Genomic DNA, 12,064 nt, shown 5'->3' on the forward strand with positions numbered 1-12,064 from the left:
ATTTGTTAAACAAATTACATGAATTCATTTATTTTCTAATTAGGATTTGTTTTTAGCAGAAATACAAAGAACGGATAAAATGAATGTGATGCACATCGTATATGGTTTTAGCGTATGGTGATTTTTTTATGATGTGGTAAATATCAATAGTTATTTCTTTAAACTCCATTAAAGGTACATAAATGAGTTTTTATATATATACACCGCATAAATTAGGACAATTATAATTACTAATATAAATGTTATTTATAATGCAATTTTGAATATCGCCCGTGCGGGCACGGTTCAAAAACTAGTTGGAGAGGAAAAATAGGACCCATTTTCTTAAAGGTAAACTAATTAGAAATCCACCCATAAAAACAAGAAAATTAATTTTGTGCTAATCTCACGTCAATCCATTCAAACAATTAAAAGGTTTTAATTCTACATATACAACAAAATGAGATGTTATTGCATTTAATTAAGTGTTGTTATTTACAGCCGCATCAGCTTGTTGAGCCATTGCAAGCTCAAACTGTTTAAGTGAAATTGATGGAAAAGAGATGATCTCTGAAGGGGTTAGATTCTCCCATTGTTTTCCCGCTTTCGATACTGTCGTCGAACCATCCCATCCTATGTGTGTTAGATGCTTTACGTCCGTTGGGTAGCCTATTTCCATCTCGCCCTCGTTCTCCTCTTCATCCATTTCTATCTTGTAAACTGCAAATATTTCATGAACTCAACAGCTATAAGACCGACAACCTTATCTCGAATTAGAGATCGCGTCTTGGGCCGGACTTATAAATATATTTGCCCAAGATATCCGATCAATATAAGGGTTTTTTCAAGAGTACAAAACTACAAATAAATGTACAATTTTCATTCGACGGATATATATAGTAAAATGTGTTAATTGGGTTAATTTCACTTACCAAATATTCGTGAGACACGCTTGAGACTTGTAAGTAATCTTCGAAATCCATGGTATAGGTTGGCATTAGGAAGCCTTAATCGTAGAGGGTGTTTTGTTTTCTTGATGATGCATAGCTCATTTTGCTTCTTGTCTTGTATACCTTTGAAAACAAAAACAAACAAAAATATCAGTCAATTATCACTACTATGTAGGAGTAGTTCATTGGGACATTTGGTATTGATTTGGAAATACTCTACAAGTATAAAATGAATATTGTTAGGTCACTTGAAGTAGACTCATCGAAATTGCCCATAGGAAAAAAAGGTAGACACGTAAAATATTAGCACCAGATATTAGGAAGCATGCAGTTGCATCCACACTTCAAGCCCAAAGGGCATTTGTGTGAGGGGACGTGTTTGAATATAAAACCGAACTTGGAACTCCAACCATTAGCTTAAACTTTTGGTTGAGATAGTTTATTGACAAAAAGCACTATAATTGCACACGTTCATGTAAGTGAAATTTCATTCTAATAACCAAATCGGTTTGAAACTTCATCTCAAAATGAAGTCAATTGTTACGATATGATCTTAGCCTGGTGGTTATGATTACGTTGACATATGGTTAGCAGACAATGGAAAATAAACCGTGTAACTTAGTTGATAAAGTTATTGTAGCACATCTTTGAACTGATTAATTGAGGTCAGAACTCGTTAGTATAGAAACTGTCTTTGTAAATTCATTTACACCAAAAAGATGTTGCAGCAATTGTAATTAATCAAATACGGAGTATACTCTACAATAAGACAAGGGATCATAGTACATAAATGTAATGTTTTGAGTGTGATAGCTAGGATTACCTGAGGCATCAACAGCACCACTTGACCCAGAAGCACAGCCGAACCCATACCGAAACACCGACCATCTTTCACTCCTTTGCTTCATCTCTTTTAATTTGGCCACACTAACACTACTACCTCAATTCACAAAAATATCCCCTAAAGTAAATAATGTGCCTTAAAAGTAGTACTTGTATATAGTAATGCCTTAAAAGGCTATAGTAAGCAACCTAATAATTAAAAACGTGGTATAAATTGATTATGACTTAATGACATACCCTTAATTTAGAAGGTATAAGTAAAGATTGATGTGAGTTTGGTGTTGAGTAATAAGAGGAAATGATGGAGAATGAGATGGATAGAATGTAGAGAAGAGATGTGTGATTGATGGAGTAGTTAAATTAGTTGGTGGAACTGTTCTACTCAACCAACTAATTGTTGATTGTAAGTCCCTTTTTTTAGTAGTTTTGCTGTTTAAGTTAAAATCATTCTACTTAATTGATTGATTATACACTTTATATGTGTCTTTCTGGTTGACCAATCCACCATCTTTTCTCTAGTTGCATCAATGGAAATTAATATGATAATCCAAAGGGTGTGTGGTGTGGTCATCTGTTTAACTTTTGTTCCATATTGTCAATCACAATTAACATGTATATAACTCTACGCCTCACTCTTGCCGGAATACCGGGTGTGATTAAGGCTGATAATGAAACGAGACAGCTTACGAGCAATTCGAGATCGGTTTGGTTAAAACTCGGCTCGTGCGAGCTTGGGCTCGAGAGTCCTAACGAGTCAAGCTGAGCAAACGCTGGCTCGACTCGAAAAACTCGCGAGCGACTCGAACTTGTGTGATTAGATAAGATATTACTTATATTTTACATGATTATATCTTTCTATCACACATATCAAATGTCTCACTGATTTGCCAAATATTCTAACATATAATGTTCGAGCCTTGTTATTGAAAATATCGGAAGAAAAAAATTAAAAAATTAACAATTATATATAGGCTCGATTTGAGCTCTAGTTTGGCTCGAGCTCGAGTTAAAGTTCGCAAGCTTGATAATGAGTTTTGGTTCTTGAGCACAATCCAAATAAGGTCAACCCCGGACTCGGCTCGGTTCATTAACATCCCTAGGTGTGACCTGTAAGCATAATGCTTGTATAAATCTAGTGAGGAAACTAAAATGATGCCATCGAGTGATACGTGTATAATATACTCCGTATAAGATTCATTAAATTGATGGATTTTAAAGTTACGTAAAAAGATCGTACTGAAACTCGGTACCATCCAATAGCAATCTGCGGTTAAAAAAGTCTCATGTATAGAACTGACTATAATTTACTCATCAATGTTTCTCAAAATACTTTCTTTGATCTCATTTATCAAAATATGCCAATGGAAATTTTATAAAACGTAGTAAAGCGATTTGCACGGAGAAAAAACTACTAATATCGTTAAACATAACGTAGCTTTTCTTAAAAAAATACACTTCCTCCGATTTCTTGTAGTTCGCAAATGTCATTCTCATATTTTGGGAGGCTCACTTCTCTTTTTAGTAGTCTATACTATATATCTGAATTTACCAAATAAATATTATGAGTAACTGAGTATATATTGGCATAATAATATTGTGAAAATATTTTTTCTACGAATTTAATACTCCATTTCATTTCATTAATTATTTCGAAGTACTTTTTTTTAACACAATAGGTAGCCAGTGATTTAACAAAATCTAAAACGTCTAATAAAATATATTGAAATTGTGACTTTAGAATAAGTGTCGATTGGAGGGTTTCGAGGAAGAGGAGTTGGGTTATGATGATAACTCATTTTATAGCATCTCAAATGGTAAGTTAGTTTCTACTAGCTTAGCTTTACCACCTCATATTTTTACGTTACAACAATTTTAAACTACAATATACTCCAATGGTTTATGCAACTTACTAGTTGCTTAATTGGAGCCATTTAACATATTTTTCAATTATTTATTCAATTTCCAAATTTCCAATTAAAATTAAATATTTATTAATGCAATCACTATTTTCCTATTGGTCATATTTCTCTTGTGGATCAATTTAAGCTACTAGTTTAAAATTATTTGAGCATAGCTAATCTAAGAGCAACTCCAATGATTTGTAAAAGGGACTTACTTGCAATATTTGTAAAATAGCAAGCAAGTAGCTTACCATTGGATTATGAAAAAATGGATGTAGCTTTTGAGCATTGTAGCTCTACCAAGCATGTAGCTTGGATTAAAAAAAAATAAAAAGTAAAATTTTTTATTGGTGGAAAATTTTGATGTGGGACCCATAAAGCTAGAAAGTGTTGTAGCCAATCATTGGAGCGGTAGGTAGTCGAAGAGCAAATTAGCTTAAAAAACCGACTTAACAAACTAAGCTACTCTATCTTGTGGTTGTCCATTGGAGATGCTCTAAGCTAATCTACATGGACAAATTCAATGCTTGAGCTACTAGCTTATAATTTCTTAAAATTGCAAATAAATCCCCAAGTTAAATTATTGGAGATGCTCTAAATACAGTTTCTGCGATCAATTCTATAATAACTATGACTTGATTATGTGTTGGTGCGTGGCCTAAACTAATGTGGTAATTAAGGTACAACAAGTGATTAGTGGATTAAGTTGAGCTAATAAAAACAGGTACTCAAGTAGGGCAGCTAATCCTGTATTCATTAATCTTCTTTCTAGCACAATAATCGAACGAAACTACTGCAATGTATGATTGCCTATTAGAAAACACAGGTGTCACCGGGAGTTAAGGAACATCTTTAAGAAAGAGCAATTTCATTGATTGGTTATGGGAAAAGGACTATGATTAACCCTCAAATGCCTACAAATCTACAATTGGCAAATTTCAACGCAATTTTGTGATTCACGTTATCGGGCACAAACGACTCAAATACTTGATTGCTATGGGTAAATTAGAATCTATGTAATTTAATCTTATCCATTTAATTTAATCTAATCTAATCTTAGACCCTGTTCTTTTAGACTGAAACGAATATGATCTGAACTGAACTGAACTTATAGAATTTGAATTGAACTGAACTGAACTTATAGGATCTGAACTGAACTTATAGAATCTGAACTGAACTGAACTGAACTTATAGGATCTGAACTGAACTGAACTTATAGGATCTGAACTGATCTGAACTAAACTTATAGGGAGCCGAATTTAACTTAATTTTATTTTATTTTATTTAACTTAACTATTATTATTATTATTATTATTATTATTATTATTATTATTATTATTATTATTATTATTAATGTTGTTATTATTATTGTTGTTGTTATTATTGTTGTTATTGTTATTGTTGTTATTGTTATTATTATTATTGTTATTATTATTATTATTATTATTATTATTATTATTATTATTATTATTTTTTTTTTTTTTTTTTTTTTATTATTATTATGCGCGAAGCTTTCATTATAATAAAAATAAAAGGTTTACATGAAATTGGTGGGGAGCCGAGAGACAATCTGGGCTCCCACACCCTTAGCAATAGTAAAGCTAATACGAGTAAAAAAATGTGACTACCCGAGCCCCGGCGTCATCCCGAGATACCGAGAATTTCCCGGATCCGCGAGCAAGGCCACAACATCCGAACTCAACTCCCAAGTGAAGAGAAAGGAAAGGAAGGAAACCATAACCCGCTACCGCGCACAAATCCCCATACTTAGCACACTTTCATTTGGCGCAAAAGCATCGGCGACAACCCTACCCGACACAAAATCGCCAACCCTTGATCGAGTCAAAGGTGAAGAACACCGTCGGTCGACGCACACATCACGCCCCTGTCCCAAGAATAAAGCAATAAATCCGCAGGACGAAGAGAGCCACCATGCCCATCAACCAAACCGATATCAACCTCCTTCCCCTTGATAATACGGATCTATAGCAGATGTCGAAAAGAGTGTCCCGGACAAGGTTATGCCGATGTTTAACGCCCACAGTACCAGTACAAGAAACAGCGTGGTCACCAAAAACATCCCCAGCAAAAACCCGAGAGCAAGCAGGACAGGGCCTAGATACCGTGAATAACGGAACACCCAGACGATACCCCAAAACACTACTATTACTACTACTACTTACCAAGAGAGAACATTGATAAAAAAAAAAATTAGTCTAAAACACAAGGTAAAATAATACTCCCTCCTATTCCGAATAACTGTCCCATTTGTCATTTCCGTCTATTCACATAACTGTCCCATTTGCCGTATTTGGACTTTTTTTTTTTTTTTTTTACTTTCCTACCCTTGGCTCTTTTCTTTATTTACCACCCCAACCACCCCTAAACCATCATATTCAATACTTTTCATTATTTAACACCTATATTCTTACCCCTATACAATACTTTTCATTATTTTAACTCCATTCCTTAATTTTCGTGCCATTGTCCAAATGAGACAGTTATTCGGAATAGGAGGGAGTAACATTTTTCCGCTTTATATGCATTGGTTTGTTCATACATTATACTACGATTACATTGCGATAACAAATAAATCACATACTATATCTTTTTTTCTAACCATTTATTTCCATATTATCATAATCCTCATCACTTTCATCTTCACTATCACTCTCAACAACGGATCCATTGCCTCGCCAAATATTTTTTACTATGTTGTAACACCCCGTAAATTTGAAGACCTTTATTATATTTTAAAAGTAATATTTTAATCTATTTTAATTTAATATTAATTTATTTGAAATAAAATTTATTTGATAAAATATAATCTTATTTTATTTTGAAGAAATGTAATTATTTTTGATAGTTTAGAAATGTTTAAAAGTGATTTAAACTATATTTAAACCTTTTCCCTTGATAAAATAGATTTCGGATAAAAGTCGTAAAATTGGGATTTTCCCATTTCTTACGGTCGTTGGGTAAACGAGTTTGGATATTGGGCATATGAGTACTTAATCTTTTAGTAAAATCGTGTTTAAGAACTTTAATTTTCTCGGAAATCGCGTTCGACGAATATTTCTAATTTCCGTCGAAACGAACCAAAACGTAAACAACTGAAGCTCACCCAAACACCCTAACCCCTTCATTTGCCTCCTCTTTCAACCTTCATTTCCTCCATTCTCAATCTATCTCCTCCTTCTCTCAAACACCAAAAACCCACTAAAAATCCTCCTTACAAACCATAAATCCTTCATAAATCCTTCATTCCTCCACCAATTTGCATAAAAATTATATATTTGGAATCCTCTTTTCATCCTTCATCTACTAGTAAGCTTTATTTTCATTTCCCCCAATTTTTGTTTAAGACACTTTTTTTAGGGTTTCGAATTTAAGCTTAATAATTGTGTTTTTGTTGTTCTTATAGGTGAAGAATTTGAAGATGAGTTAGGTGACTCATATGTTGTTGAAGATGAAGAGTAATTTTGGGTTTTAGAAGCTTTCTCAAGTTATTACCTGTCTCTTTGCTAGCTTAAGGTAACTATTCCGAGTTACTCGACGATTTAATGTCACATTAGTGTTGTTTATGATGTGTTGGATGCTTATGTGATTGATAACATGTTAACTTTAATTTTCACATGAATGGTTGTTGTTAAAGTTTGTTAAATATGTTGTTTTTCACATGTTTAAGTGTTGAAACGGAATGAATATTGTTGAATGTTGCTTGAATATGTAAACTATTGATTTCCTCCCAAGTATACATGTGGAATTCCTTGTTAATTACATGTTCTTGTTCAATCGGATTGTAATGATAATATAAGATTGACTTGAGGATGAAGATTTAGTCCGTATGTGTCGTGGTAATCAAGCCTTTGCCGCAGGCTCCGGCCACCACCGCAGGCTCCGGCCGAAACCGCAGGCTCCGGCCACTATCGCAGGCTACGGTTTAGGTCTGACCAGTTTTCGTAAAATGACCATAACTTCTTCGTTACTTGTTTAATTGAGGCTTATGACCTACCGTTAGAACCGTAAGAGGATAAGCTATCATATCCAATTAGTTTCACCTTATTTAGATATTTAGAACTCAAGTTATGACCGTTTGAAGTTGACCCTTGTTATAGTCGAGTACTAAACTTGTTGTTATAGATTGGGTTTTGAGTGTCTTGTTGGGTATGCATCTTAACCTTGGTTCTAACACTTGTGTATGGTGTGTTGAGACTCTTTTATCATGGGAGTACTAATTTACCGTGATGCGGGCCAAAGTAGGCCAAGACTCTGAACTGGGCCAGATTGACCGAACGAGTTTGGTCAAACTAGGTTTAAACCGGTCAGCCTCGATTTGACCGATGACCCGTCGCGGGACTCGGGTCGAGGGTTTGTCTTTGAGATGAGATTGGTTGTTATTGGATGTTTTATGTTATGCCTTGATATTTGTAATTATCATTTCACATGTTGGTTGTTGGATGCTTTGGATGCCTTATGCTCGAGTCTTGTTGCCTCTTTGCCATATTAGCTTGTTCTCATGGATTATGGTACTGTTGGTTAGCTGAAATTTGGATTATTAATGATATTGGAGATATTATTGGATTGTCAGCTGAATATGCTCTTGCGTAGCCTTTCATATGCTAGGGTGTGTATGATCATTTGTGTGTGCAAGTTTGGACTCTTTGCCCCTCTTATGGTTAATTGGGTGTCCTACTTGTCTTGTGTGGTGTGGGCTAAAGTATTCAAGCTGGGACTAGGTCCTAGGTGAGTATTTCAGCCTTCGTCATAGATAGGCCATTATAGTCTTTGACGAGTGTATGTTTGCGGCTTAATAGCCTTTGTGTCTTAGCTTGGTGGGTTTATATCCAAGTTAGGGCATGACCTCCTGACGTACTCGTAGAAGTATGTGGTCAGCTTAAGTACTAGCCAACCCTTTGGTGGACTCCTTAGGGGTACTCATGTGTGTGATCATGGGTCTTGGATGCGGTATTTTTCGCATGTCGCTAGGTGCGTGGAGGTTTAGGACTAGGGTGTTTACCTTATCTTGTGGTATAGACTCGATTCTGAGTGACTATTGACCGTCCTAAGAACTTATGCCTGTCTCTAGATATATTGTCCTTTCTTGTTTGATGATTCTATGAATCATAGAAGGTGAGATGCAAGCCGGCTATGGTTGATAGAGTTTGGATTCCTGGATGTTATGTGATTCACATGATAGTGTAGTATGAGTTGGTCTAGTATTCACATGCTAGGACTATGTGTTGTTTTATTGTGGTTCGCATGATAAGCACAATTGTCTAGCATCTATATGCTAAGGCTATGTGTTATTCATATTCATATTCTTATGTTTACATGTTATATTAATTATGACATTTCGTGGCTGGGAGAACTCGGAGTTACTCCCCACTGACTGTGGCTTTCGTATTTGTATAAAATGCGATTGACAGGTAGGTGATGCATATATGGGGTACATGGACGAGCTAGCGAGCAAAGTAACCTTGGGACCTAGATTGGCTTTATCTTATTGTGACCCTTAAACACTTTTTATGACATGTACTTTTGAGGGACATATGTCTCCCTTTTTCATATTTGGGTTGTATAACTTTGTTTCGCGACTTTAGCGATGTTTTATTTATGAGATTTATTTTAGACCTTGCATGTTTGACACCTTCCCGTTTGGATATTTTTATAACAGGTTCAGGTTTTAAAATTTACAGGTTTTTACCCAAATGAACCTATTACAAACATATCCATGCAGTTTTATTCTAGGATTACGTGTTTATTTTTCCGCAATGAATGAGGGTGTCACAGTTTCGTACCTAATACATGGCCTTATTCCGCTTTTTATCAAACATGCCCAAATCTATTGTGACGCTGAAATTATTAATGAGAGGAGTGATTTAAAAAAAAAAAAATAATAATGTATGTATCGAATAATTAATGTCAAATGTTTTTGTATCGGTCTTTAAAAATAATACTCTGTATATAGCTTTTCTGAACTAAATTTATAAGATCTGAATTTTTCTGAACTAAACTTATAGGATCTGAACTGAACTTATAAGATATGAACTGAACTGAACTTATAGGATCTGAACTGAACTTATAGGATATGAACTGAACTGAACTTATATGATCTGAACTAAACTGAACTTATAGGCTCTGAACTGAACTTATTGGATATGAACTGAACTGAACTTATAGGATCTGAACTGAACTGAACTTATAGGATCTGAACTGAACTTATAGGATCTGAACTGAACTGAACTTATAGGATCTGAAGTGAACTGAAATTAAGTGACTTTAAGTCCAAAAGAACAGGGCCTTACTATAGTTTTGGATTTATCAAACGTCCATATTGGAACGATTTCCCTAGTTTGACGCGAGACCGTTATAGATTGAGCGCTACAAGAACGGTTTTAGACTCAATTAAAGTCAATGACTAAATGGAGATGAACTAAATTGAGTTGAACTGATATGATCTGAACTGAATAGAGTTGAGCTGTACTAAAGTGAGTTGAAAATAAGCCGAAAAAACATGACCGTAAAACTTTAAAACGATCTATCAAACAACCGGTCTGGAAAGTTTGTTTAATAACGACTTTATTAACCATTTTTAAACTTTTTAGTAAACTTTTAGCTATTTCATGGGAGCTTTTACTTTTATTAGGGGGCTAAAAATTCATCGAGACGACGTTGTTTTGTTTTTTTTTTTTTTGTTTTTTTTTTTTAGACCAACATTACTCTATTATCTCCTAAATAACAAATTAAAAAAGAATACATCATTTTGTTAATCGAATTCAATGGGAAATGACGAACCATTGTAATCAATGGCTAACGATGGATAATCGGTAAGTTAACTAACTAATAATCTATCGAATTGTAAATTTTTTTTAAACATTTGAATCTGCATGACATTACCTTGTTAATCATTTAGAAGATCCCATTGCATACTTTGAATCGTTGTTGCTCGTTCTTGTTGAGTTTTTTAATGACTCGATATGGTGAAAGCTTACGACTGGGTTGAGTGAAAATTTTTGGAGGTGGTCCTTTTACGGATGGGCTTTGGTTATAGACGAGTGATGTGTGTTATGAAGTGTGTCGATCGGTCCGGTATTCGGTGCTTATTAATGGGATGTGTTCTGATGTCTTTGTTCCTTAGCGAGGTATTTGGCAAGGTGACCCTCTCTCTTCTTATTTATTCAGTTTGTGCGCTCGGGTTTTGTCTAGCCTTATGAGAGGGGTTGTCGAGAACAGGTCAATTCACGGCGTGACTGGCTTCAAATGGCTCTAGTATTTCTCACCTTTTGTTTGCATATTGCGGTATTTTTTTTTTTGAAAGTGAAGGAAGCGGAAGAAAGAGTGGTTATGGATATCTTGGGTCAGTATGAGAAGGGCTCGGGTAATTAGCTCGTCAATTTGGACAAACAACCGTTTCGTTCTGCCATATGGGACCACGACGGATCGGAGGCAAATAATTGTGACGGTGTTGGGTGGGAAGCAGGTGACGGTCCAAGAGCGTTATTTAGGCTTGCCCACTATGGTGGGTAGGTCTACGAAAGTTATTACATCTATTATCCGAGACCGAATTAGCAATGTTGGTGCGGGTTGCTACTCAGTAAGGCGGGAATGGAAGTTTTGATAAAGGCTATTGCCCAATCAATTCCTACATACACGATGAGTGTCTTTAGGCTCCCGGCTATTTTTGTGTTAATTTGCGTTCTCTTGTCTCGAGGTTCTGGTAGGGTCGGAAAATGGTCGGAGGAAGATTCCTTTGGTGGCGTGGGCTAAAATGTGTAAGCCGAAGTGCAAATGAGGGCTTCGATTCCATGATTATGAGAAGTTTAATAGGGCGCTCTTGGGAAAGCAAGTATAGAGACTTACGACGGACACAAAAACCTTATGGTTCGTGTTCTCCGAAGAAAAATATTGGACCATATAGTCATATGCTTATGTTTTGATATTGACAAGTGTGTTATAAATTATATATAGTTGTTGCATGTAATCGTTTGTTTAGTTGTGTTAAATTAAACATGGTTACACTTTAGCAAGAAGATTTGTGAAGCAAAGTGTAATACTACGGTTTTCCTAGGTCTGTACTCGGCCGAATATGGCTTACTCGGCCGAGTAAGGGGTGTCGTGTTTTCTGGATAGTTTAATGTCCAGGAATACTCGGCCGAGTATATAGAATACTCGACCGAGTAGAGCGTACTCGTTTGGCCGAGTAGAGTGTACTCGGTCGAGTATACTCTGTACTCGACCGAGTATCCGGTCTGACGAGTGTTTTTCCGCGGTTTGATTTAGAGATGATTAAAGTTATATAAAACACGTTAAACAGTTTCTAATTAAATTTTACAAAACTTAAACACTTCAACGACGCTCTAATCCTCTCCAAATCTCTCCCTAGTGTGT

At 35.3% G+C, this 12,064-nt stretch overlaps 1 protein-coding gene across 1 annotated transcript; it reads right to left on the minus strand.

Annotated features, from left to right (window-relative positions):
* Window positions 1–372: 372 nt before the first annotated feature.
* Window positions 373–1,925, minus strand: LOC141656099 (CRIB domain-containing protein RIC4-like). Its single transcript, XM_074463021.1, has 3 exons — window positions 1,753–1,925; window positions 912–1,052; window positions 373–699 (listed from the first exon to the last, which is right to left on the minus strand). Exons 1-3 carry the CDS (start codon window positions 1,835–1,837, stop codon window positions 461–463), a joined length of 465 nt encoding a protein of 154 aa, XP_074319122.1. The 5' UTR covers window positions 1,838–1,925; the 3' UTR covers window positions 373–460.
* Between the last annotated feature and the right edge of the window lie 10,139 nt (window positions 1,926–12,064).

The sequence above is a fragment of the Silene latifolia genome, chromosome 5 (assembly GCF_048544455.1).
Source record: "Silene latifolia isolate original U9 population chromosome 5, ASM4854445v1, whole genome shotgun sequence".
NCBI lineage: Eukaryota > Viridiplantae > Streptophyta > Magnoliopsida > Caryophyllales > Caryophyllaceae > Silene > Silene latifolia.

Bases quoted from the DNA above. Each gene is read 5' to 3' on its own strand.
- LOC141656099 (XM_074463021.1), bottom strand. From the start codon at position 1,837: ATGAAGCAAAGGAGTGAAAGATGGTCGGTGTTTCGGTATGGGTTCGGC. The intron at 1,053-1,752 runs GTAATCCTAGCT...TTGTTTTCAAAG, and splicing joins TGGTGCTGTTGATGCCTCAG to GTATACAAGACAAGAAGCAA. The intron at 700-911 runs GTAAGTGAAATT...AAATATTTGCAG, and splicing joins GCGTGTCTCACGAATATTTG to TTTACAAGATAGAAATGGAT.